This window comes from Somniosus microcephalus, chromosome 8, assembly GCF_052327205.1.
Source record: "Somniosus microcephalus isolate GS21.2 chromosome 8, FLI_Smic_1.0, whole genome shotgun sequence".
Lineage (NCBI taxonomy): Eukaryota > Metazoa > Chordata > Chondrichthyes > Squaliformes > Somniosidae > Somniosus > Somniosus microcephalus.
In genome coordinates, this window is record NC_140994.1 from 20,256,632 (window position 1) to 20,280,717 (window position 24,086).

The following is a 24,086-nucleotide window of genomic DNA, read 5'->3' on the forward strand; positions in this document are numbered from 1 at the left end:
CAGAATGCCACCACTCATGCCTCCCTCGCTGACGCCCTGTCCTCACTCTAAAGCTACTCTTGTGCCTTCCTGCTTTCAGCTGGTGAGGAGGAGGTCCCTGAAGCTGCGAGTGTCAGTCCCTCGGAAGAGGAGGACGAGGAGGAGCAAGAGGAAGGCGGCACATCGGGGGAACCCTCATCCGCGCCAGGGGATGGCAATGGAGGGGACACGTCTTCCCTGGAGGAGAGCCAGGGGGAAGTGTTGCAGGGGGGTGTAGCTCCTGTGCCCAGTGGCGTCCAGCCACGCGGGAAGGGTCGGGCAGCTCGGCTGCCTTCTCCCCAGAGGGGGGAAGTGTTGCAGGGGAGTGTAGCTCCTGTGCCCAGTGGCGTCCAGCCACGCGGGAAGGGTCGGGCAGCTCGGCTGCCTTCTCCCCAGAGGGGGGAAGTGTTGCAGGGGAGTGTAGCTCCTGTGCCCAGTGGCGTCCAGCCACGCGGGAAGGATCGGGCAGCTCGGCTGCCTTCTCCCCAGAGGGGGGAAGTGTTGCAGGGGAGTGTAGCTCCTGTGCCCAGTGGCGTGCAGCCACGCGGGAAGGGTCAGGCAGCTCGGCGGCCTCCTCCCCAGAGGGGGGGAAGTGTTGCAGGGGAGTGTAGCTCCTGTGCCCAGTGGCGTGCAGCCACGCGGGAAGGGTCGGGCAGCTCGGCTGCCTTCTCCCCAGAGGGGGGAAGTGTTGCAGGGGAGTGTAGCTCCTGTGCCCAGTGGCGTGCAGCCACGCGGGAAGGGTCGGGCAGCTCGGCTGCCTTCTCCCCAGAGGGGGGAAGTGTTGCAGGGGAGTGTAGCTCCTGTGCCCAGTGGCATCCAGCCACGCGGGAAGGGTCGGGCAGCTCAGCTGCCTTCTCCCCAGAGGGGGGAAGTGTTGCAGGGGAGTGTAGCTCCTGTGCCCAGTGGCGTGCAGCCACGCGGGAAGGGTCGGGCAGCTCGGCGGCCTCCTCCCCAGAGGGGGGAAGTGTTGCAGGGGAGTGTAGCTCCTGTGCCCAGTGGCGTGCAGCCACGCGGGAAGGGTCGGGCAGCTCGGCGGCCTTCTCCCCAGAGGGGGGAAGTGTTGCAGGGGAGTGTAGTTGCTGGGCCCAGTGGCGTGCAGCCACGCGGGAAGGGTCGGGCAGCTCGGCGGCCTTCTCCCCAGAGGGAGAGTCCGGCCTCCAGTCCGGACACGGTCCTCGCCCAGGAGGTGCGCCTCCTTGATCAAATGTCCGCGGGCTCGGATCGTCGGCACACCGAGTTCATGGGGGTTGTGGCACGGTTGCCTGAGGCCATTGAGTCCCTGGCTCATAGTGTGTCCGATTTCGGGGCCTCACAGGCCAGGGGTTTCGAACAACTCGCGGCAGCACAGGCCAGGGGTCTTGAACAATTCGGGGCATCACAGGACGCGAGTCGGGCACAATTCGGGGCATCACAGGACGTGAGTCGGGCCGAATTCGGGGCACCACAGGACGCGAGTCGGGCCGAATTCAGGGCAGCACAGGACGCGAGTCGGGACGACTTCAGGGCAGCACAGGCAGCGAGTGGACAGTTGATCAGTGGTGCCGTGCAGTCACTGGCTGGTCTGATGCGGGCACAGACCAGGGCAGTACGGGCACTCACTGCTGCCACACTCGCTGTGTCACGCACGCATCGCCAGGGCACCGGCCGCGCTGCTGCAGCACAGCGGTCTGGCCTTCACCAGATTGCTGCGCTTGCTGCAGTGCCAGCCCGGCCGAGTGCCAGTGTCTCTGGCGACCAGCGAGCGCCTGGCATCAGCCAGCTTGCCCCCATTGCTGCAGCCGCCACTGCCACTCCCCCAGCAAAGCTGCGACGAGTTGCTGGAGAGACTGATGCTGCCCAGCCACAGCTGCAGCAGTCAGCAGCCGGCCCCTCGAGGGCCAGAGCTCGTCTAGGCCGACCCCCAAGGGCATCTGCTGTCACGCAATGTGCCCCTCAGGAGCCTTCCCCCAGCCTTGCAACACCCACAGGGCCCAGGTTGAGGCGGAGCAGCAGGTCGGCCAGGGGCCGGAAAAAGCTGGACAAGGACTCGCCCTCTCGGCACACAAAGTAGAGTGTGTTGGCAAATGTTTTTTTATATGGGGGTGCTTGTGCTGTCTATGGGGGGGGTTCTTTTGGTAAGGCCGAGGATGAAGGCCATTTGGATGGACAAGTTTTGTTATTCCTCCCCAGGTTGTGGGAGTGAGATATGTTTTTGACTGTTTTTTGGGGGTGTTGTCTGTTTTTGGGTTTCATGTAGGAAGGGCCCTGAGTTTGTTCAATAAAGCTTTTTCTTTATTCAGCCTGTCCATGTGTGATGTTTCAAGTGGTTGTTGCGTTAACCGGCTGAGGGCTTGCGGAGCGGCTGCATTCATGTGCCTTCATTGCCACAAGCCATTCCCTGACAGGGGGCCTAGAAGTGTTGTTCAATAAGCCGCCGACGGACGGCCCTTGGACCTTGTGGCTCCCTCCTGGGCTGGTACTCCTCCTCCTCCTCCTCCTCCTCCTCATGGTCCTCCTGCTCGTCCTCCTGAGGTGGTGGTCCAACGTGAGGTGGCAGTGCCTGAGTCCTGCGGATAGCCAGGTTGTGCAGCATGCAGCAAACGACGACGAACTGGGAGACTCTATCCGGCGAATACTGCAGAGATCCGCCGGAGCGATCCAGGCAGCGGAACCGTTGCTTGAGAACGCCAATCGTTTGCTCTATGATGTTCCTTGTGGCTTGATGGCTTTCGTTGTATGCCTCCTCAGCAGGGGTCCTGGGCGCGCGGAGCGGGGTCATGAGCCATGTACACAAAGGATAGCCTTTGTCCCCGATAAGCCATCCTCTTGGGGGAGGCTGTGCCTGGAACATGTCAGCCACAGTAGTCTGGCGCAGGATAAATGCATCGTGGCTGCTGCCTGGAAAGCGGGCATTGACAGCTAGGATGCGCTGCCTGTGGTCACACACCAGCTGTACATTGAGGGAATGGTAGCCTTTCCGGTTGCGGTAATCCTCGGCATTGTCGATAGGTGCCCGCAAAGCCACATGCGTGCAGCCAATGGCGCCCTGCACCATGGGGAAGTCGGCGATCCTCGCAAATCCGACTGCACGCTGCTCCTGCCTCTCTAGGGTCATGGGGAAGGAGATGAATTGGTGTCTCCTTGTGAAAAGGGCATCGGTGACCTGCCGGATGCAGCGATGCACGGCGAACTGGGAGATGTTAGCTATGTCCCCAGCAGCGGCTTGGAAGGAGCCGCTTGCATAAAAGTTCAGAGCCACCGTGACCTTCACTTCCACCGACAGAGACGTCCTGCACATCAGCTGTGGACGCAGATCTCTGTGAAGCAGCTGGCAGATCTCTGCAACCACCTCCCTTCTGAAGCGCAGCCTCTTAACACACTGCGCGGCAGTCATGGTGAGATAGGACACCTGCTGGCGGTATTCCCTGAGTGGGTAAGGCCTACGTTGCCGACGCCTGATGGCCCCTCTGCGTCTAGGCATGGCTGCCCCTCTCACACAGCGTCTGCGAGCCCTTCGCACATAATGCTGGAACTGAGGGTTGGAACCCCATGCAGCCCCCATAATATACTTGCAAACAGTGAAATCACAATGAGTCAAATTTCCAAGCTCTGGCCAGAAGCCAAAAATACTTCTCTTATGTTGGCCCAAATCAGTAAGGTCTCTTCCTTGGTCTCTGTCCAGAAATCCGTTGCACTAAAGTCATTGCAGCAAAATGGCTGGCCTTTATAGTTCAGTCTAAGTGCCCTTTAATTAGCGCTCCCCGAGGCCCGCAGGGCCTCTGCTGCGTTCCACTTCACAGTTCTTAACAGCGCCACGCCCACATTGGGCGGGCGCCACTGAAGTTCCGGTTTGGGGCGCACAAACGGCGTTGCACGACAAAATGTCGTCATAAGTTGCGCGCGCAGCTGAGCGCGCGCAAACACTTTGCGCCGGCGCTAAATGTCTACTGAAGTTGGGCGTAGGCGCAGATCGTTCTGCGCCCGGCCGCTAAGTGCCTAGCGCTCGAGATCTACTCCTCTTATGGCGCTAACGGCTGGCGAACGCAACTGAATTTCTAGGCCTATGAGATTGGTAGATTGATGGAAAACCATGATTAGATTACTGTGTACCAGGCTGGTATCATGGGGTCTCCTAAAGTTTCAGCAATTCTGTGTGTGATGAGTTCACCAGCTCCCACTTTCTTGGGGCAGTTGTTTAAAATCCTCTGCTTAGAAACATAGGAACAGGAGTCGGCCTTTCGGCCCCTCGAGCCTGTTCCATTCTATTAGATCATGGTTGATTTGCACCTCAACTCCATTTAGCTGCCTTTTTAAAAATTCATTCATGGGATGTGGACGTCGCTGGCAAGGCCAGCATTTATTGCCCATCCCTAATTGCCCTTGAGAAGGTGGTGGTGAGCCGCCTTCTTGAACCGCTGCTGTTCGTGTGGTAAAGGTGCTCCCACAGTGCTGTTAGGGAGGGAGTTCCAGGATTGTGACCCAACGACGATGAAGGAACGGCCGATATATTTCCTGGTCAGAACAGTATGTGATTTGGTGGGGAACGTGGAGGTGGTGGTGTGCCTGCTACTCTTGTCCCTCTAGGTGGAAGAGGTCGTGGGTTTGGGAGGTGCTGTCGAAGAAGCCTTGGCGAGTTGTTGCAGTGCACCTTGTAGATGGTACACACTGTAGCCACGGTGCGCCGGTGGTGGAGGGAGTGAACGTTTAAAGTGGTGGATGGGGTGTCAATCAAGCGGGCTGCTTTGTCCTGGATGGTGTCGAGCTTCTTGAGCGTTGTTGGAGCTGCACTCATCCAGGCAAGTGATTTGCTTCATATCCCTCGATACCCTTACCCAACAAAAATCTATTGATCTCAGTCTGGGAAGCTCCAATTGTCCCAGCAGCCACAGCCTTTTGGGGGAAGGGAGTTCCAAACTTCTCCTACCCTTTGTGTGAAAAAGTGCTTCCTGATTTCACTCGTAGCTCTAATTTTAAGATTATGCCCTCTTGTTCTTGATTTCCCCCACCAGGGGAAATAGTTTCTCCATACCTACCCCGTCAAATCCTTTTAACATTTTAAACACCTCGATCAGATCACCCCTCGATCTGCGACACTCAAAGGAATACAAGCCACGTTTATGCAACCTGTCCTCGTAATTTAACCATTTAAGCCCCCCATACAATTTTGGCCAACCTACATTGCACCCCCTCCAAGGCCAATCTATCCTCCCTGAGGTGCGGTGCCCAGAACTGAACGCAGTGCTCCAGACGGGGTCTGACCAAAACACTGTACAAATGAAGCATAACTTGCTGCCCTCTGTGTTCCAGCCTCCTTGAGTTCAAGGCCCGCATTCCATTAGCCTTGTCTTAACTAATGTATTTCTCAGCTGCATATAGCTGCATGGTTTAGTCTTTTAAAACCCAAACCTAATCACTGCTTAATTTTTCTTGTTCTTCTCACTTATTTCTTTTCAGCTTTTTCAGCAACCTGATCTTTCATTTACGTTTTCCCAATAAAGTTAAAGCACTCTTGAGCCCTAGGAACACTACTGTTTGAATAATTACTTTATTCCAGTACTGCACATTCACAAATATAATAAATCAGGACAAAGCGATCAACCAATCTACTGGCACTATTTGCAGTCACAAGAGGCAAGCAATGACTGTAGTAATTAAATATCACTTGATGGTATTGCTTAGTGCCAGCAATAGCAGGTCTAGGAATAACATCTGCACATTAACTGTATATTTTCTGATATACACACTGTATATTCTGAACCACACTGTTCGCAACCTTGGTGTCATATTTGACCCCGAAATGAGCTTCCGACCATATAGCTGCAGCATAACAAAGACCGCCTATTTCCACCTCTGTAACATCGCCCATCTCTGCCCCTGCCTCAGCTCATCCGCTGCTGAAACCCTCATCCATGCCTTTGTTACCTCTAGACTTGACTATTCCAACGCACTCCTGGCTGGCCTCCCACATTCCACCCTACGTAAAATTGAGGTCATCCAAAACTCGGCTGCCCATGTCCTAACTCGCACCAAGTCCCGTTCGCCCATCACCCCTGTGCTCACTGACCTACAATGGCTCCCAGTTAAGCAGCGCCTCGATTTCAAAATTCTCATCTTTGTTTTCAAATCTCTCCATGGCCTCGCCCCTCCCGACCTCTGTAATCTCCTCCAGCCCCACAACCCCCCCGAGATATCTGCGCTCCTCTAATTCTGCCCTCTTGAGCATCCCTGATTATAATCGCTCAACCTTTGGTGGCCGTGCCTTCTGTTGCCTAGGCCCTAAGCTCTGGAATTCTCTCCCTAAACCTCTCCGCCTCGCTACCTCTCTTTCCTCCTTTAAGACGCTCCTTAAAACCTACCTCTTTGACCAAGCTTTTGGTCACCTGCCCTAATTTCTCCTTATGTGGCTCGGTGTCAAATTTTTGTCTTAAAATACTCCTGTGCAGCGCCTTGGAACATTTTACTATGTTAAAGGCGCTATATAAATACAAGTTGTTGTTGTTGTTGTTTTAGTGTGTCGCTGCTTTAAATCATACAGAATATTTTTAAAATGCAGATAATCAAACTTTACCCTGCGAAATGTGTTTTTACGCAGTGAGTGGTTATAATCTGGAATGCACTGCCTGAAAGGGTGTTGGAACCGTATACAATAGTAACTTTCAAAAGGGGAATTGGATATATGGAGAGAGAAACAGAGTTAAGATTCTGATGATGGGTCATCGACCTGAAACGCTAACTCTGTTTCTCTCTAAGCACATAAAGCTAGCCTGACACTCTCAGATTAATTTGTGTTATTTCACATTGCTGTTTGTGGGAGCTTGCTGTGCGCAAATTGGCTGCCGCGTTTCCCACATTACAACAGTGACTCCACTTCAAAAGTACTTCGTTGGCTGTAAAGCGCTTTGAGACGTCCGGTGGTCGTGAAAGGCGCTACAGAAATGCAAGTCTTTCTTTTCATGCCCACTATTACCTTCCCATCTGCAAACAACGTCAGAGCTGCTCTTGCTTCGATTGGTCCGAGGAACTGCGTGCAGCTCAGTTCCAATTTACCGTGGAGGCGGTGACCGCCGTAATCTGACCGGCAGCCAAACTCTACCACAGACTCTGCCCGTGACGGTGACGGCTGCTTCAACCTCGCCTTCGATGCCCAAAGGTTTGAGGCAGGCGTGCTGCACTGCTGCTCTGTGGTGATGGTGACCTTGCAGTCCACTTCACCCATGGGAGCTCCACAATCGGACACTTGCTCGCCACCTCTATTCCCTGCCTGGCACTCCTTGCGCCTCTTTCCCCCCCGCCCCCCTTCAGTCTGCGCGACGGTTGCCAATGGCACCAAGATTGTTTTACTCCCTGGCGATCAATTAACTTTAAATGGCCACATTCCTTTAAATTTCACCTACACTGTGATTTCCTGGCCTCCCACCCCCACCCCCAACAAACTCTCCCTCCCTGTAGGAAACCAAAGCTGCCCTGGGAGCTGTGAATAGTTAAGGAAATGAGCAGTAAGCGATGACATTCATGTCTTTCCATTTGGGGCGGGAGGGCATTGTGCTTCGATAGAGTTCGTGAAAGGGTGCTTTATAAATGCGAGTCTCTCTTTTTCTTTTTAGTGGGTCTCAGCCTTCACACTGGGGTGGGGTGGTCTGGTTTCGGGGTCTCTGCACTCACCTAAGGGATGGGGGGAGTTACACTGGGATTCTATTTTTACACTCGATGGTCACTGCTCTCATTTGCGGAGGGGGGCCAACACTGGGGGACGTGGGGTTAGTCGAGCTCTCTGCTCTCTCACTTGATGTCTCAGCTGCAGTGCCCTGATTGTGAGTGACCACTGCTCTGAGATTAGGCGGATTCGGCCTTCGCAGCTGGGTGTCTCTGTCCTCACATGGGAGATGGGAGGGCTCTGTCTCTCCCCAGACTGGGGGTCTCTGTCTCTCCCCAGACTGGGGGTCTCTGTCCTGACATGGGAGATGGGAGGTCTCCATCTCTCCCCAGACTGGAGGTCTCTGTCTCTCCCCAGACTGGGTGTCTCTGTCCTCACATGGGAGATGGGAGGGCTCTGTCTCTCCCCAGACTGGGGGTCTCTGTCTCTCCCCAGACTGGGGGTCTCTGTCCTGACATGGGAGATGGGAGGTCTCTGTCTCTCCCCAGACTGGGGGTCTCTGTCTCTCCCCAGACTGGGGGTCTCTGTCCTCACATGGGAGATGGGAGGGCTCTGTCTCTCCCCAGACTGGGGGTCTCTGTCTCTCCCCAGACTGGGGGTCTCTGTCCTGACATGGGAGATGGGAGGTCTCTGTCTCTCCCCAGACTGGGGGTCTCTGTCTCTCCCCAGACTGGGGGTCTCTGTCCTCACATGGGAGATGGGAGGGCTCTGTCTCTCCCCAGACTGGGGGTCTCCGTCTCTCCCCAGACTGGGGGTCTCTGTCCTCACATGGGAGATGGGAGGTCTCTGTCTCTCCCCAGACTGGGGGTCTCTGTCTCTCCCCAGACTGGGGGTCTCTGTCCTGACATGGGAGATGGGAGGTCTCTGTCTCTCCCCAGACCGGGGGTCTCTGTCTCTCCCCAGACTGGGGGTCTCTGTCCTCACATGGGAGATGGGAGGGCTCTGTCTCTCCCCAGACTGGGGGTCTCCGTCTCTCCCCAGACTGGGGGTCTCTGTCCTGACATGGGAGATGGGAGGTCTCTGTCTCTCCCCAGACTGGGGGTCTCTGTCTCTCCCCAGACTGGGGGTCTCTGTCCTCACATGGGAGATGGGAGGGCTCTGTCTCTCCCCAGACTGGGGGTCTCCGTCTCTCCCCAGACTGGGGGTCTCTGTCCTGACATGGGAGATGGGAGGTCTCTGTCTCTCCCCAGACTGGGGGTCTCTGTCTCTCCCCAGACTGGGGGTCTCTGTCCTCACATGGGAGATGGGAGGGCTCTGTCTCTCCCCAGACTGGGGGTCTCTGTCCTCACATTGGAGATGGGAGGTCTCCGTCTCTCCCCAGACTGGGGGTCTCTGTCTCTCCCCAGACTGGGGGTCTCTGTCCTCACATTGGAGATGGGAGGTCTCCGTCTCTCCCCAGACTGGGGGTCTCTGTCTCTCCCCAGACTGGGGGTCTCTGTCCTCACATGGGAGATGGGAGGGCTCTGTCTCTCCCCACAGGTGGGGGGTCAATATTCTCAGACTGGGGTTCTCTGCCCTCATGTGGGAGTTGCTACTTGCGCACTTGGGCTTCGCTGCCGTTGCACGAGGGAGGGCAGGGAGGGGAAGGGTCTCGGCACCCTACCCTCATAATGAGCGATCACCTTTGTCAGAGTGGGGAGGGTCTTTGCCCTGACATTGGGGGGCTCTCCCCTCGTACAGGATGGGGAATCTCTACGTCACATTGGGAGGGCCTCTATCCTCACATTGCGGGGGAGGGGGGCAATCTCTGCCCTTACACTGCAAGGGAAGGACTCTATCCTTTGAATGAAAGGGGTGTCAGCACAACCTTGTTGCAGGGTAGCCTTTAGAAAAGATGTGAAAAAGAAACTCAATGCATTTAAATGATCGTCTCAGATTGATATTAGAGAAAGTGATACGGAGATGTTCCAAATCAAAAACAAATTAGTCATGCAAGACTAGCATCTTGCAAGCAATTATATACACATTCAGTATCACAGTGAGTTTGTAAGAGGAAATCAGAGGAAGGTGGGTTAAAAACCATGTACGAGAAAGAGATTATCTCAAAGATACACTCAAAATAAAGCCAAAGACAGATGCTTGTCCAAGCGTGTGAATTAAATTGATGCATTTAAAGAAAGACCTTGCATGAATATAGCTCCTTTCATGGAATCATAACACAGAAGGAGGCCATTCGGCCCATCATGCCTGATAGAGCGTTCCAATTAATCCCACTCCCCTGCTGTCTTCCCCTTTCATGTCCTCAGGATATCTCACACCGCCTCTGAGGACATGAGCTACTTTTGAAGTGCAGTCACTGTTGTTACACAGGCAAATACACAGCAAGGTCCCACACAAAGCGCAAATGAGATGAATGAATACTTAATCTGTTTTTGGTGGCGTTGGTTGAGGGATGAATGTTGCACAAGACACAGGAAGAACTATCTCCCCTTCCTCAAGTAGTGCCATGGAATCTTTCATGTCCACATGAACAGGTGGAGAAGACCTGGGTTTAACAGTCCACCTGAAAGATGGCACCTCTGGCAATGTAGCATTTCCACACTACTGCAACTAATTGTCATCTTAGATTATGTGCTCAATTCCTGCAGCGGGTCATGAACCTCTGACTCAGAAGCTTAGAATCATACCAACTGAGCCAAGCTGACATTTAAGTGGGAAAACAAACCAAGAAAAAATCCACACAAGAACAAACCAGTGTTAGAATCTGATGATGCACTGCCATGTGCTGCTACACGACTTGTCCAGGATAGGATAAGAGAAGATAAAGAAAAAAGAAAGACTTGCATTTATACAGCGCCTTTCACAACCTCAAGATGTCCCAAAGTGCTTTACAGTCAATTTACAAAAAAATTTAATCACTGTGGTACCGTAGATATGAAAGCCACATTAAGGAGGCATTCTGTAGATTAATAACCAAACTGATTGACCTCCCCCAGTTATCCTAAACTCCAAATACACTGGGTTACATAGTCCTCCTCCTCTGTACCGTGCTCATTGTGTTAAAATCAAAAATTGTCATGTTTCCTATTCTAACTCAATTGTTTCCCAGGGAACTATAAATTTGAACTCTCTCCATGATTAGTTATTCATATCTGTAGGGATGTGGTAACCTATAATTTCTAGCTTTAATCTCCACAAAAAGTAATTTCAAGATGGTGGGACAGGAATCCACTGAAAAGGTGAAAGTCACTTCGGAGCGACATAGAAGGCTTTAAAGCCATCCTCGATTGCAATATTCTGGACTAAAATGGAATTTATAACTCAATAAAAGATTCTTCGGACATCATACTTTGCCCAAATCTTAAATAAATCACAAGGAGCGGCTTTATTGCTCTGACTTATATGAAGCATTTGAGGAAGGGGACTGAGGCAATCTCATTATAGAATCATACAGCACAGTAAGAGGCCATTCGGCCCATCGTCCCTGTGCCGGTTCTTTGAAAGTGCTGTCCAATTAGTCCCACTCAGCCGTTCTCTCCGCATAGCCCTGCAAATTTCTCCTTATCCAATTCAAAAGCAAAATACTGCGGATTCTGGGAATCTGAAATAAAAACAGAAAATGCTGGAAGCATTCAGCAGGTCAGGCAACATCTGTGGAGAGAGACCTTCCATCAGAACTGGCAAAAGTTAGAAATGTAAGGACAGAGGGAGGGGGAGGGGAGGAAAGAATATAAGGGAAGGTCTGTGATAGGGTGGGAGGCAGGAGTGATTAAATGACAAAAGGGATGTTGGTTCGAGCAAAAGAGGATGGTAATGGGACATGTAAAGAAACAAAAGATGGGTCTAGATGAGCTGTAAATGGCAACAGCAGAATCATCACCGGCACCTGCTGTCCGAGAAAATGGGAGCAGTGTTAATGACCTGAAATTGCTGAACTCGATGTTGAGTCCAAAGGGATTTTATTTCCTGCTTTTGCTCGATAGATTTTTGTTAGGTAAGGGTATCCAGGGATATGGAGCAAATGCGGGCAAATGGAGTTAAGGTGCAGATTAGCCATAATGGTGGTGCAGGCTCAAGGGGCTGAATGGCCTACTGTTCCTAAACTTCCTAAAAGGAGAACCATCAAAAATACCTTCCCAATACAGCTACTTGAAAAGTGGTACAGTTGAGGTGGATTCGAGGTAGTGAATCGAAAAGTGAAGGCAGGAAGAATGCTGAAAATGTTATTATGTAAAGTGTTCCCAGTGTATGGAGGATTATACATGATGGATTAGTATGCACCTTATTCCTAGCCCTGTTGCAGTGTAAAAATTCTACCAAGACATTTTGATTCATTGCCTTAAGTATTCTGAGGCTTACCTGTGGGTTTTAATAGCACTGCTATCGCATAGCTACGTGAAGCAATACTGCATTTTGACCCAATGCCTGGATATTAGGTTTAATTGTATGGCAGGGATTTGGGGCTCCATTATGTTCTATCAATGGGAGCAATTGTGGTGTAATGGAGCACAAGAATATTTTTTTATTCATTGATGGGATGTGGGCGTCGCTGGCTGGCTAGGCCTGCATTTAGTGCCCATCCCTAATTGCCCTGGAGAAGATGGTGGTGAGCCGCCTTCTTGAACCACTGCAGTCCATATGGTGTAGGTACACCCACAATGCTGTTAGGAAGGGAGTTCCAGGATTTTGGCCCAGCGACAGTGAAGGAACGGCGATACAGGTCCAAGTCAGGATGGTGTGTGGCTTGGAGGGGAACTTGTAGGTGGTGATGTTCCCATGCGTCTGCTGCCCTTGTCCTTCTAAGTGGTAGAGGTCGCGGGTTTGGAAGGTGCTGTTGAAGGAGCTTTGGCGAGTTGCTGCAGTGCATCTTGTAGATGGTACACACTGCAGAATGAATGGGGATGAGCTACTGCTCAATATCTGCACACGATTTATGTACGGAATCCCCATAAGCTTAATAGGAATCACCCAAAAATACAGTTTTACAGCACTGAAATTTAAAAAAATTACATGTTTAAAATACAATTTAATTAAACATGTAAAAAAAATATTTTTTGAAAAATAAATGTAAATATTTTTCAAGGGACCAAAAAATAACACAAACTTATTTTACAGGGTTTTGAATGTTAAAATGATTTTTAAAAATTATTTTAATGTTTATTTTCACCCTTACACTGGTAAAAGAAGGCCTTAGCAGGCATAAGAGTTTCGTGGGCATTCGCTGGGCAGTAGTTGGGCAAATCGCCCAACTCTCCGCCAGCGAAAGTCCATTTCCCGGGGGTGCGGAGGATCTGTCAAGAAGATTACGCCGCACATACGTAAACCCGGAGCTTGCGGGGCACTTACGGCTGCTTATGCGGTCATAGGCCCGGAAAATCCGGGCCGATGTGTAAGACGCACATTCCGACAGGTGCAATCAATGGCACAGGAGGGTCCCGTCAGAAAAGTGGCAGCTTTATTACAATATTGACATGAAGCATAAATGACATCTTCACCATTCCCCAGCTACGACACCAGATCTAGACTCATTCATCAATACACACCCACGCAATAGGCGAGCAGGATCGCTGGGAAACAGTTGCATGTGGAAGTGAGCACTATAAAAGGCCAGAGGACGATAGACTACAGGCTTTGAAGGATTATTTTGTTCACAAGTTCTGGCACTACCATATTTTGCTGAAGTCCTCGAAATGTAGACAATGCGAGGAAGAGGGGGTTAGGGGAGAACCGAGGGGGAGGGGGTTTGTCAGGCAGTACCAGGTTGCATCACAGGACTACTGTGCAGTGATGCAGAGAGGATATTAGATGCAAAGAGGATGTTTCCCCTTGTGGGGGAATCTAGAACTAGGGGGCATAGTTTCAGAATAAGGGTCGCCCATTTAAAACGGCGACGAGGAGGAATTTCTTATCTCAGAGGGTCGTGAATCTTTGGAATTCTCTACCTCAGAGAGCTGTGGAGGCTGGGTCATTGAATATATTCAAGGCGGAGATGGACAGATTTTTGAACGATAAGGGAGTCAAGGGTAATGGGGAGCGGGCAGGAAAGTGGAGTTGAGGCCAAGATCAGATCAGCCATGATCTTATTGAATGGCGGAGCAGGCTCGAGGGGCCAAATGGCCGACTCCTGCTCCTAATTCTTATGCTGTTATTGTGTCAGCTGTGGCTCAGTGGGTAACACACTTGCCTCTGAGTCAGAAGGTTGTGGGCTCAAGTCGCACTCCAGGGACTTAAGCACACAATTTCTGTTTTTATTAAGAACATAAGAAATAGGAGCAGGAGTAGACCATTCGGCCCTTCGAGCCTGCTCCGCCATTCAATAAGATCATGGCTCATCTTCTATCTCAACTCCACCTTCCTGCACTATCTCCATATCCCTTGATTCCCTTAGTCTCCAAAATTAAAAATCTATGACGGCACCAACTGTCCCAGCATCCACAGCATTTTAAGGGAGGAAATTCCAGATTTCTGCTACCCTTTGTGTGAAAAAGTGCTTCCTGATTTCACTCCTGAATGGCCTAGGTCTAATTTTAAGATGATGTCCCCTCGTTTTATGTTACTTTTTGATGAGCTCCATGCCTTTGGCTTGGTGTAAATTGATTCCTCACAAAAGTAAGAACTTTTATAAACAGGAAAAGGCCATTAGATCCAAAAAGCCCGTCCTATATTGTGATAAATCGTCTCTCCTTGCTCGCCTTCTCACTATATCTCTCAGTCCCTTCTCTCTCCAGAGATACCTCCAATTGCCCCCCTTGTCTTGAGCCCATTTACACTGTATTTCAGTGGCCTTCCCTGCCAGCTTCTTCCACAGCTCTATTACCCTGATCGACTGGTGGATGATTGATCTGCCTTTAAACATACTGTAAGAACATAAAGATTTTCAGAAACAGGAAAAGGTCAGCAATCCTGTCCTCCCTCAAAACGGCAACGGCACCCACTCATCTTCATTGCTTTTGATTGCTCGTCTTCGAGTCTTTCTGAGTGGCTGGGCCTTTGTTGATAGTGTTGATTCTCTGTGCATGCTGCTTTATTGTTTTGAAGAGACTTTGATCAGTGTCTCTCCAGGGAGTTGAGTATCACGTGTCCTGTACTTGGCTCTCATTATGCTCGCCCTGTAGTACACAGTGTGACACTTTTACAGACAGCCTATTAGAGATAAATATTTGATGGAAAATGACTTTTTCTTTTTTTGTGTCTCCAATGCCCTATATTCCTTGGGCAAGATACAAGTTACTGTGGCAATGTACAGTATTGACTCCGTGTTCAAATCAGCTGAGTGCGTGCAGTTTAGACCCAAAGGGCTCAAATTTCCAAGCCCCGTGGAGGCGGGTTTGGAGGCGGGAGTGGGGGGGAAAATTGCAGAATCGGGGGCACGAACCCTTCCTGCCCCCAACCCGCCTCCATGCCCGTTTCCTAGGAGGCGGGTACCCAACCTGTGCTGGGAGCTGCCTCCCCGAGGTGGGAAGGGGATTAGTGCCAATTAACTGCCTGTTAACAGGTAGTTAACAGGCAGTTTTTGGCCTAATCCCTATTTTTAGCCCTGAAGTGTGGGCTGCCCGACGGCACCAAACCACGCCAAGTTAGCGGGGCCGACCGTCGGGCTGAAGGGCTTGGAGGGTTCGAGATGTCTATTGTGCAGGTGAGTGATGGGTGCATGAGCGCAGAGGTAAGTGTGTTTGGTGTGTGTAAAGTGTTTAAATAAGTTTTACTTACCTTTACTTACTAATGCAGGCTTCCTTCCTTCAGGTCTTGGGAGTCCCTCATCTAACTGGCACAGAAAGCAGAATGGCCGTGAGCTGTCAAAAGTTGCAGCATTCTGCTTTCTGTTCTGGAGAGATTTCTAACTGAGTCTGTGGAGAAGGACTCAAGTTAGAAGTCAGATTGTCAGTGTTTGACAGCTTCAAAGAGCTGTCAAACGCTGATATTTCATCTGTCCAACGCTCTTGACAGATGAAATGTCAATCCCTGACGTCACCTGTAACCGGGTGTCCCTTAATTGGCCTACTGAGCCTGCTGGGCGGGCTCAACAAGGTCAATCAAGGGAAAATCGCGTGGGTTGGCCACAAATCGATGGAGGCAGGACTACAAACCCAAAAAGTGGGAGTCCCGCCTCCATCACGTCCCCATTGACAAAATCCAGGCCAAAGAATACTTCTGCGTCGCTGGAACCCTTTAACTTGTGTATTTATTTGCAGAAGCCTACTGCTATTTTTATATGCTTATTATACTTACAGCTCACATCAACGCAAAGTGGTTTCAACTTTGCCTCGGCACAGACTATGTAATTTCATTTGGGTGTAAAGTCATTTGAAGTGCACTTAGAGAAGAGGGTATCAGATCCCCTCCAGGAGGCAGTAGAACCGCAGTGAAGCCAAGTTCAAAATGTTCCCCAAGTTTGGTGCTTTTTTAATAGACTACAGCTAGACTGCTGCACCTGGAGACCTTTTAAACTTTAATTTAGTTGAGACCCGTCAGCTCTCTCCTGGCTTGGTGACAGCACTCTCGCCTCTGAAGGTCGCGGGTTCAAAGTCCCCACTCCAGAGACTTGAGCACATAATCTCGGCTGGCACTCCAGTGCAGTGCTGTCAGGGCAAGAGCGCTGCACTGTTGATGAGACGGTAAACCGAGGCCTTCTCAGATGAAGGTAGAAGAACACTAAAATTAATTTCAGTGTCCTTCAAGCGAGAGGCTGAACCAGTGCCCCATCTGACTGTTCCTGTGTTTTGAGTGAACGTTAAAAGATCTAATGACACTATTCAAAGCTTAGGGAGTTCTCATTATATCCTGAACAATATTCGGCCATCAAATAACTCCGCCAAAGAAAACCGATTAATAATCATTTCTCTATCTCGTGGCTGTCTGTGGGGGCCTTTGCCTACCGAGCAGTCATAGCATTTCAAGAGTCATTGGTTGAATTATGTGCTTTGAGATGCTTTGACATATATAAACGTAAGTAATTTATTGTTAGAAAGTGTAGCAAACATTTGGGTCCAAGGAACCAATGATGCAAGATGGTTCTGCCTGCCTCGTGACATTGTATCAAATCAAATCAACTTTTATTGTCATTGTTAGTGCACAAGTGCAGTACAACGAAATATAGGCTTGCGGCTCCCGAGAGTGTACAATTTGGATTAGGACACTTAAACATTTCAACATACATTTGTACATATATATTAGCATAAATATGACCATAATAAAGTGCATCGGCAGATGTGCAGGCTTTAGTGTTTATTTGTGGAGTTCAGTAGGATGACAGCCCTGGGAAGGAAGCTGTTCCTAAATCTGGTCGTACGGGTGCGAATGCATCTGTAGCGTCTTCCAGATGGTAGGAGGGCGAACAGACTGTGGCTGAGGTGGGTAGGGTCTTTGATGATGGACCGTGCCCTCCGTAGGCAGCGTTTCTGATATATATGTTCTATGGTCGGTAGCCGGGTGCTGGTAATGCGTTGGGCAGTTTTGACTACCCGCTGCAGGGCTTTCCGGTCATGGGAGCTACAGCTGCCGTACCATACCGTGATACAGTTTGTCAGGATGCTCTCTATAGTGCAGCGGTAGAAGTTAGAGAGGATCGGGGGTGACAGATTACATCCCTTCAGCCTCCTCAAGAAATATAGGCGCTGCTGGGCCTTCTTCACCAGAGAGGAGGTGTTGAGGGACCAGGAGAGGTCTTCCGTGATGTGGACTCCGAGGAACTTAAAGCTGGCCACCCTTTCCACCTCCGCCTCATTGATGTGGATGGGGGTGTGACTTCCGCCTTTGGACTTCCTGAAGTCCACGATTATTTCCTTTGTTTTAGACTGCTGCACCTGGAGACCTTTTAAACTTTAATTTAGTTGAGATCCGTCAGCTCTCTCCTGGCTCGGTGACAGCACTCTCGCCTCTGAAGGTCGCGGGTTCAAAGCCCCCACTCCAGAGACTTGAGCACATAATCTCGGCTGGCACTCCAGTGCAGTGCTGTCAGGGCAGGAGCGCTGCACTGTCGATGAGACGGTAAACCGAGGCCTTCTCAGATGAAGGTAGAAGAACACTAAAATTAATTTCAGTGTCCTTCAAGCGAGAGGCTGAACCAGTGCCCCATCTGACTGTTCCTGTGTTTTGAGTGAACGTTAAAAGATCTAATGACACTATTCAAAGCTGAGGGAGTTCTCATTATATCCTGAACAATATTCGGCCATCAAACAACGCCGCCAAAGAAAACCGATTAATAATCATTTCTCTATCTCGTAGCTGTCTGTGGGGGCCTTTGCCTACCGAGCAGTCATAGCATTTCAAGAGTCATTGGTTGAATTATGTGCTTTGAGATGCTTTGACATATATAAACGTAAGTAATTTATTGTTAGAAAGTGTAGCAAACATTTGGGTCCAAGGAGCCAATGATGCAAGATGGTTCTGCCTGCCTCGTGACATTGTATGCAGGTCTGAAGCTGGTATCTATGGCATAGTGACACCCTAATAGGAATCGACTGTACTCGCACCAGTTGGGAACCCAATAAGCTAATGGTATTCTGTGACTACAAGCAGCATTGACATTGTGAACACATTCTAAAGCCATTCTATAGCAGATTATGATGAAAGTTATGAAATATTGAACTTGTTAGAATTCATTCTTCTACCTCCGCGGCCTTTGCAATGCAACCTCACGTCAGTGAGTGATAAGTTGTCCCATCAGTCATTCCGGTTGCATTACGGTGTTGCAGGCCAGTGTTTGAAGTCTAATTCCGATCTTGTCTCTTTCAGGTGATCCTAATCCTTACGAAGTTGTACGACTACAATCTTGGGAGCGTCACGGAAAGCTCACTGTGGAGGTAAGTGGATACGAAAGGGCAGGCGAGCAGTAAGCTGGTTAATTCAATAGGGAGTGAGCGTTCATTACTCAATCTAGTGTGAAATATTAAGGAGACAGAGACAGCTTGTGGTTATCCTGAAGCATTAGGAAGAGCAACTTCTCGTGTCTCTCAATTGCAACTAGAGTCTCCGAGCTGAATTAATGAGAATCTTTCCCGTATTCCTTTGACACAAATTGCACGCAGAAATTGACACTGAAAATGTATTTTTTTATATATACATTGGTATTGAAACTATACGGTACAGCGACAGACCAAAATATGGCAATTAATTCAAAATATATGTGAGAATGTGAGAATCATCCAATATGATGGCTTACAGCAGGGAAATATTTTGCAAAACTGATTTTTTTTAACAGGAAAAGATAATTAGCATTACTGTTCGGGCAAGTGGTTTGGCACAGCGTGGTGTCCCACAGATTCCTCTCTTGTACCATGTGTAGGGTGATTTGTCACCCAAGTATTGGAGATCCCCATTAAGAGCCTGGAGGGAGAGACGATGTTGGTGCCTGACTATTAACAAATCATTTTCTGCAACTACTGCCTCGTGACGGACAAGTACCGATGACAATGGACCGATTTCCGGCGTTGTATGTGCCGAGGCCAAACCTGCACTGGCAGCAGAGGGCTCACATGTACAGTTCGAATGTAATACCATTGTAGCCCTGATACCTGGAATGGCAGGAATGACGTATGAGGAGAGATTGGGTCGATTGGGCTTATATTCGCTGGAGTTTAGAAGAATGAGAGGGGATCTCATTGAAACTTATAAAATTCTAACAGGACTAGACAGACTAGATGCAGGAAGGATGTTCCCGATGGCGGGGGAGTCCAGAACCAGGGGTCACAGTCTAAGGATGCAGGGTAAGCCATTTAGGACAGGGATGAGGAGGTATTTCTTCACCCAGAGAGTGGTGAATCTGTGGAATTCTCTACCATACAAGGCTTTTGAGGCCAATTCATTAAATATATTCAAGAAGGAATTAGATATATTTCTTAAGGCTAAAGGGATCAAGGGATATGGTGAGAAAGCAGGGACAGGGTACTGAATTTGGATGATCAGCCATGATCTCATTAAATGGCGGAGCAGGCTCGAGGGGCCGAATGGCCGACTCCTGCTCCTATCTTCTATGTTTCTGTGTTTCTATAAGGGTTTGAACTCCACACTACTTCCTTGTTTTACAGTACACTAGGTTGTGGTGATATTGATATATAAACATATGGGTCTGATGAATATTAAACTCTACTCCAAGACGCCACAGTTGTATTTCTTTGTCCCTAGTTTGGTTTAAAAAAATGAAAAATTAATTTATATTTGATTGGTGGTTCCACATAAAATAAATTGCTTGGTGCCTCTGTTAAAATAATTCATAGAGGTATGTCAAGTGAACATGTTCAGTGTCTGTACACTAACATTATTAACAGACAATTCTACACTCTGATAATAAAAAAACAATTAAAATATAAATCTTCAGCGATTGAACTAAACTTCCTACCCTGAGTAGCGTCTACTTTACAGGTGCTGGGCGGCTATGCTGTATGGAGCGCCAGAGTTTCAGAAGACATTGTAAGGCAGCGGTCTTTGTACAGGAAACTCTTTTTTATCCGGCACCAATGGGACCGGCGTGGTGCTGGTTTATCAAAAAGTGCGGATTACAGAGAGGTATAGTAAACGGCACGAGAGCCCCGTACACGGCCACAGAGCCAGGCGTCCCTGTTGCATGGCAACAGGTGGAGGGACCCCGGCCACAGATCCAGGCGTCCCTGTTGCATAGCAACAGGTGCAGGAACCCAGGTTACACGGCCACAGATCCAGGAACGGCCACTAATATGAAGTAAAACTTACCTGAACCTACTCCTGAATTTTGCCGGTTAACAGAGATTTCCGGTTATTTAGGTGCCGGTAAAAAGAGAGTTTCCTTTACTATCCTTTCTCACGGAACACTCCGCAAATGTTGCCACACTCTTTTAGACCCCTTGTCCGAAGTCATTCGAAAGATGGGGGGGGGGGGAGGGGGGCGGGTGCAGTATGTGACCCAAATTTAGCCAGTACTGCCACTGCTGAAAGCATGTTTTTGTTATCAAGTATTAGAGACAGAAGAGACTGTACATCAGATACTGATCTGTGGGGGAAAAAAGCAAGGTGCACTTGCACACATCTAGATTTAACGTCATAACCTTAGAGCTCCCGGAGTACCTTTCAAACTAGGTCCTTACGGACACCCAAGGTGGACCATGGGCCTAGTTTGAAAGGTACTGGGGGAAGCAGTAGTAACGTCCCGTGCCTGGCTCTTCATCACGGTTTTGATCACGAGGAGCAAGCTGTGCATCACTTCCATCACATTTCTTCTCTGAGGGTCGTAAATCTGTGGAATTCTCTGCCCCAGAGAGCTGTGGAGCTGGGTCATTGAATATATTTAAGGTGGAGATAGACAGATTTTTAACCAAAAGGAAGTGATGGGTTATGGGGAGCGGGCTGGGAAATGGAGCTGAGCCCAAGATCAGATCAGCCATGATCTCATTAAATGGCGGAGCAGGCTCAAGGGGCCAAATGGCCTACTCTTGCTCCTATTTCTTATGTTCTTATGTTCAATCGTGTCACACATAACCTAATGACCTTTTTTTTTACAATGCAGTGCTGTGCTTCAACATAACTCATGCCCTTTCTTGAATAAAAGCAGAAAATGCTGGAAATGCTCAGCGGGTCAGGCAGCATCTGCGGAGCGAGAAACAGAGTCAACGTTCCAGGTCGATGACCTTTCGTCAGAACTGGAAAGAGTTAGAGATGTAACAGATTTTTAAGCAAGTGCAGAGGCAGCGAAAGGGGGAGGGGAGGAAAGAACAAAAGGGAAGGTCTGTGATAGGATGGAAGGCAGGAGAGATTAAAAGACAAAAGGGATGATGGTGCGAGGCAAAAGAAGATGGTAATGGGACAAGTAAAGAAACAGAAGAGGTGTAAATGGGAATATCAGAATCATTACCAACAGCAGCCATGTGAAAAAAATGGGGGCAAAGGTTATGGTCTGAAATTGTTGAACTAATGTTGAGTCCGGAAGGCTGTAAAGTGCCTAATCGACAGGTAAGGTGCTGTTCCTCGAGCTTACATTGAGCTTCATTGGAACAGTGTAGGAGGCCGAGGACATGCCTTTTCTTCATGTGTTTGGCAATGTTTTCATCAAGATTTTAGTGGAGCATAATGGTGGGTATGTAGCATCGTTACATTGTGAAGACCAGTACAAGCACAGTTTTACTTTTTAAAAAGAATAGAATGCTGGACCGTATAACTGAAGCAGCTATGCCTGTCTTTGGGCCATTGATTCTGTCTTTTGGAAGGGGTCCATGAGACTGACCCAAGATATTACACTCGGGTGAAGTGTTGGTTGTTGCTGCCACTGCTGGCAGTAGTGGTAGGAGCAATTTAAGGTGATTAAGAGTATTCCACAAAATTAAAGCAGTAATCCTGTTTGACAAACCAATGAAGAAGGTTGACCAACACTTTTCCATTTTGATATCTACATGTTGCAGCTCTTGCTGAATGAAGGGTATTGCGTATACTACGAGAGAACAGGATCCAGACAGTGGCTTTGCACATTTATGTTGCCAGTGAATGTTAGAAAATGGTTATGAAATATAATATAGCATACAAGAGGGAGAGAAAATACAAAAAAAAGAGACCAATAGTAATTATTTCAATCTGTCTTCACAGTAGTTGTCAAACTGTGTGGCACACTCCAGTTGAGGCACAGTGAGGTGCTCAGCTCCCGATCTGCCATTGTTTCCCATCCAACTCCCGATCTACTATTATGTAGGGCCCTGGTGAGACCACACCTGGAGTATTGTGTACAGTTTTGCTCTCCTTACCTAAGGAAGGATATACTTGCCTTCGAGGAAGTGCAACTGGTTCCTGGGATGGGGAGATTGTCCTATGAGGAGAGATTGAGTAGACTGGGCCTATATTCTCTAGAGTTTAGAAGAATGAGAGGTGATCTCATTGAAACATACAAAATTCTTACAGGGCTTGGCAGCGTAGATGTAGGGAGGATATTTCCCCTGGCTGGGGGAGTCTAGAACCAGGGGTCACAGTCTAAAACCTTTGGTCATCCAGGACTGAAATGAGGAGAAATTTCTTCACTTAGAGGGTGGTGAATCTTTGGAATTCTCTACCCCAGAGGGCTGTGGATGCTCAGTCGTTGAGTATATTCAAGAGAGAGATCAATAGATTTTTGGATAGTAAGTGAATCAAGGGATATGGGGATAGTGCAGGAAAGTGGAGTTGAGGTAGAAGATCAGCCATGATCTTATTGAATGGCGGAGCAGGCTCGAGGGGCCAAATGGCCGACTCCTGCTCCTATTTCTTATGTTCTTATACTGACTCTCACTCAATTCTCCTCATACTCTACCGGGTGCCACCCTACATGCTCCTGATCTACCACCCAGTTCCCAATCTGCCAGCTCCTGCCTTAGTCTGGATCTGATGCTGCCAAGGGAGTCTCTGCTAATGCATGGTGGTCAGGGTATGTTTCCTTTAAGGCAAGAAAGGGGAGGAGAAAAAGGGAAAGTGAAAAGTCAGAGCAGATGGACAGAAAAAGAAACAGAAGTGAGGGAGAAGAGTGAGAATGAAAAAAGTTGAGAAGCCATTGAGTTATCAGAATTTCTAGTTTATGTGAATACTTAAGAACAAGTTTCAGGTTTCTATCAGTTAAACTGTGTGTACATTTGCCCTGTTAGAAGAATGAACTTATAATAAAATCCTGGTTAGACCCGAAACGTCGAGTCTAATTTCTCTCCACGGATGTTGCCTGGCCTGCTGAGTTTTTCCAGCATTTTCTGTTGTTATTTCGGATTTCCAGCATCTGCAGTATTTTGCTATCGTACTAGTGTTTGGTTCACTGCCACACCTCTTCTCGGAATGCCTACCTTGAAGAAGTTCTGCTCTTCTCTTCGACGGGATTCATTTCCTTTCCAGTTTTGAAAAAGGGTTTCGACCCGAAACGTCGGCTCTAATTTCTCTCCACGGAGGTTGCCTGGCCTGCTGAGTTTTTCCAGCATTTTCTGTTGTTATTTCCTATCTACATTGTTCCTGTATAGGCACCAAGTGTCAGGAACTATTTATGAGTTCTTTACGCGTAATTGCAACTGAAAGCAGCTGTTCACACCTTCTGAACACAATTTTTGCTGTTCTCACCTTCTCACAGCTCTGCTGGGGTGTGTGCTCCATGTCAGTACATTGTGAGATTCACACATTCAGCTATTTTACCTTCAGCATTTCATGGGACTGCTCCAATCCTTTTTGCACAGTTTAGATGCCATTAACTTTAGTAAATACACTTCAACTTTTGTGCCAGCTTAACTCATGGAAGTAAAATCCCTCTGGTTGCTGCGTGTGGGCAATTTGGTGTTACCACAGAAATGTGTTTCGATTTCAGTAGAAATAATCAATGGAGAAATTCTTCACCAATACGATCATGATATTGCTAGCAAAGACATAGACGAGTGAGAAAGAGCTTACATTTATATAGTGCTGAAACATACAACATTCTTATAGGGCTTGACAGGGTAGATGCAGGGAGGATGTTTCCCCCTGGCTGCAGAGTCTCGAACCAGGGGTCACAGTCTCAGAATAAGGGATCGGCCATTTAGGACTGAGATGAGGA

At 48.9% G+C, this 24,086-nt stretch overlaps 1 protein-coding gene across 1 annotated transcript in view; it reads left to right on the forward strand.

Moving 5' to 3' along the window:
• LOC147113360 (VPS10 domain-containing receptor SorCS1-like) overlaps window positions 1-24,086 on the forward strand; it is a 1,462,440-nt gene that overhangs the window by 447,426 nt on the left and 990,928 nt on the right. The window contains exon 2 of the mRNA XM_085996119.1: window positions 18,326-18,393. Coding sequence (XP_085852245.1) covers window positions 18,326-18,393 — 68 coding nt within the window. The remainder of the gene's footprint in view (window positions 1-18,325; window positions 18,394-24,086) is intronic.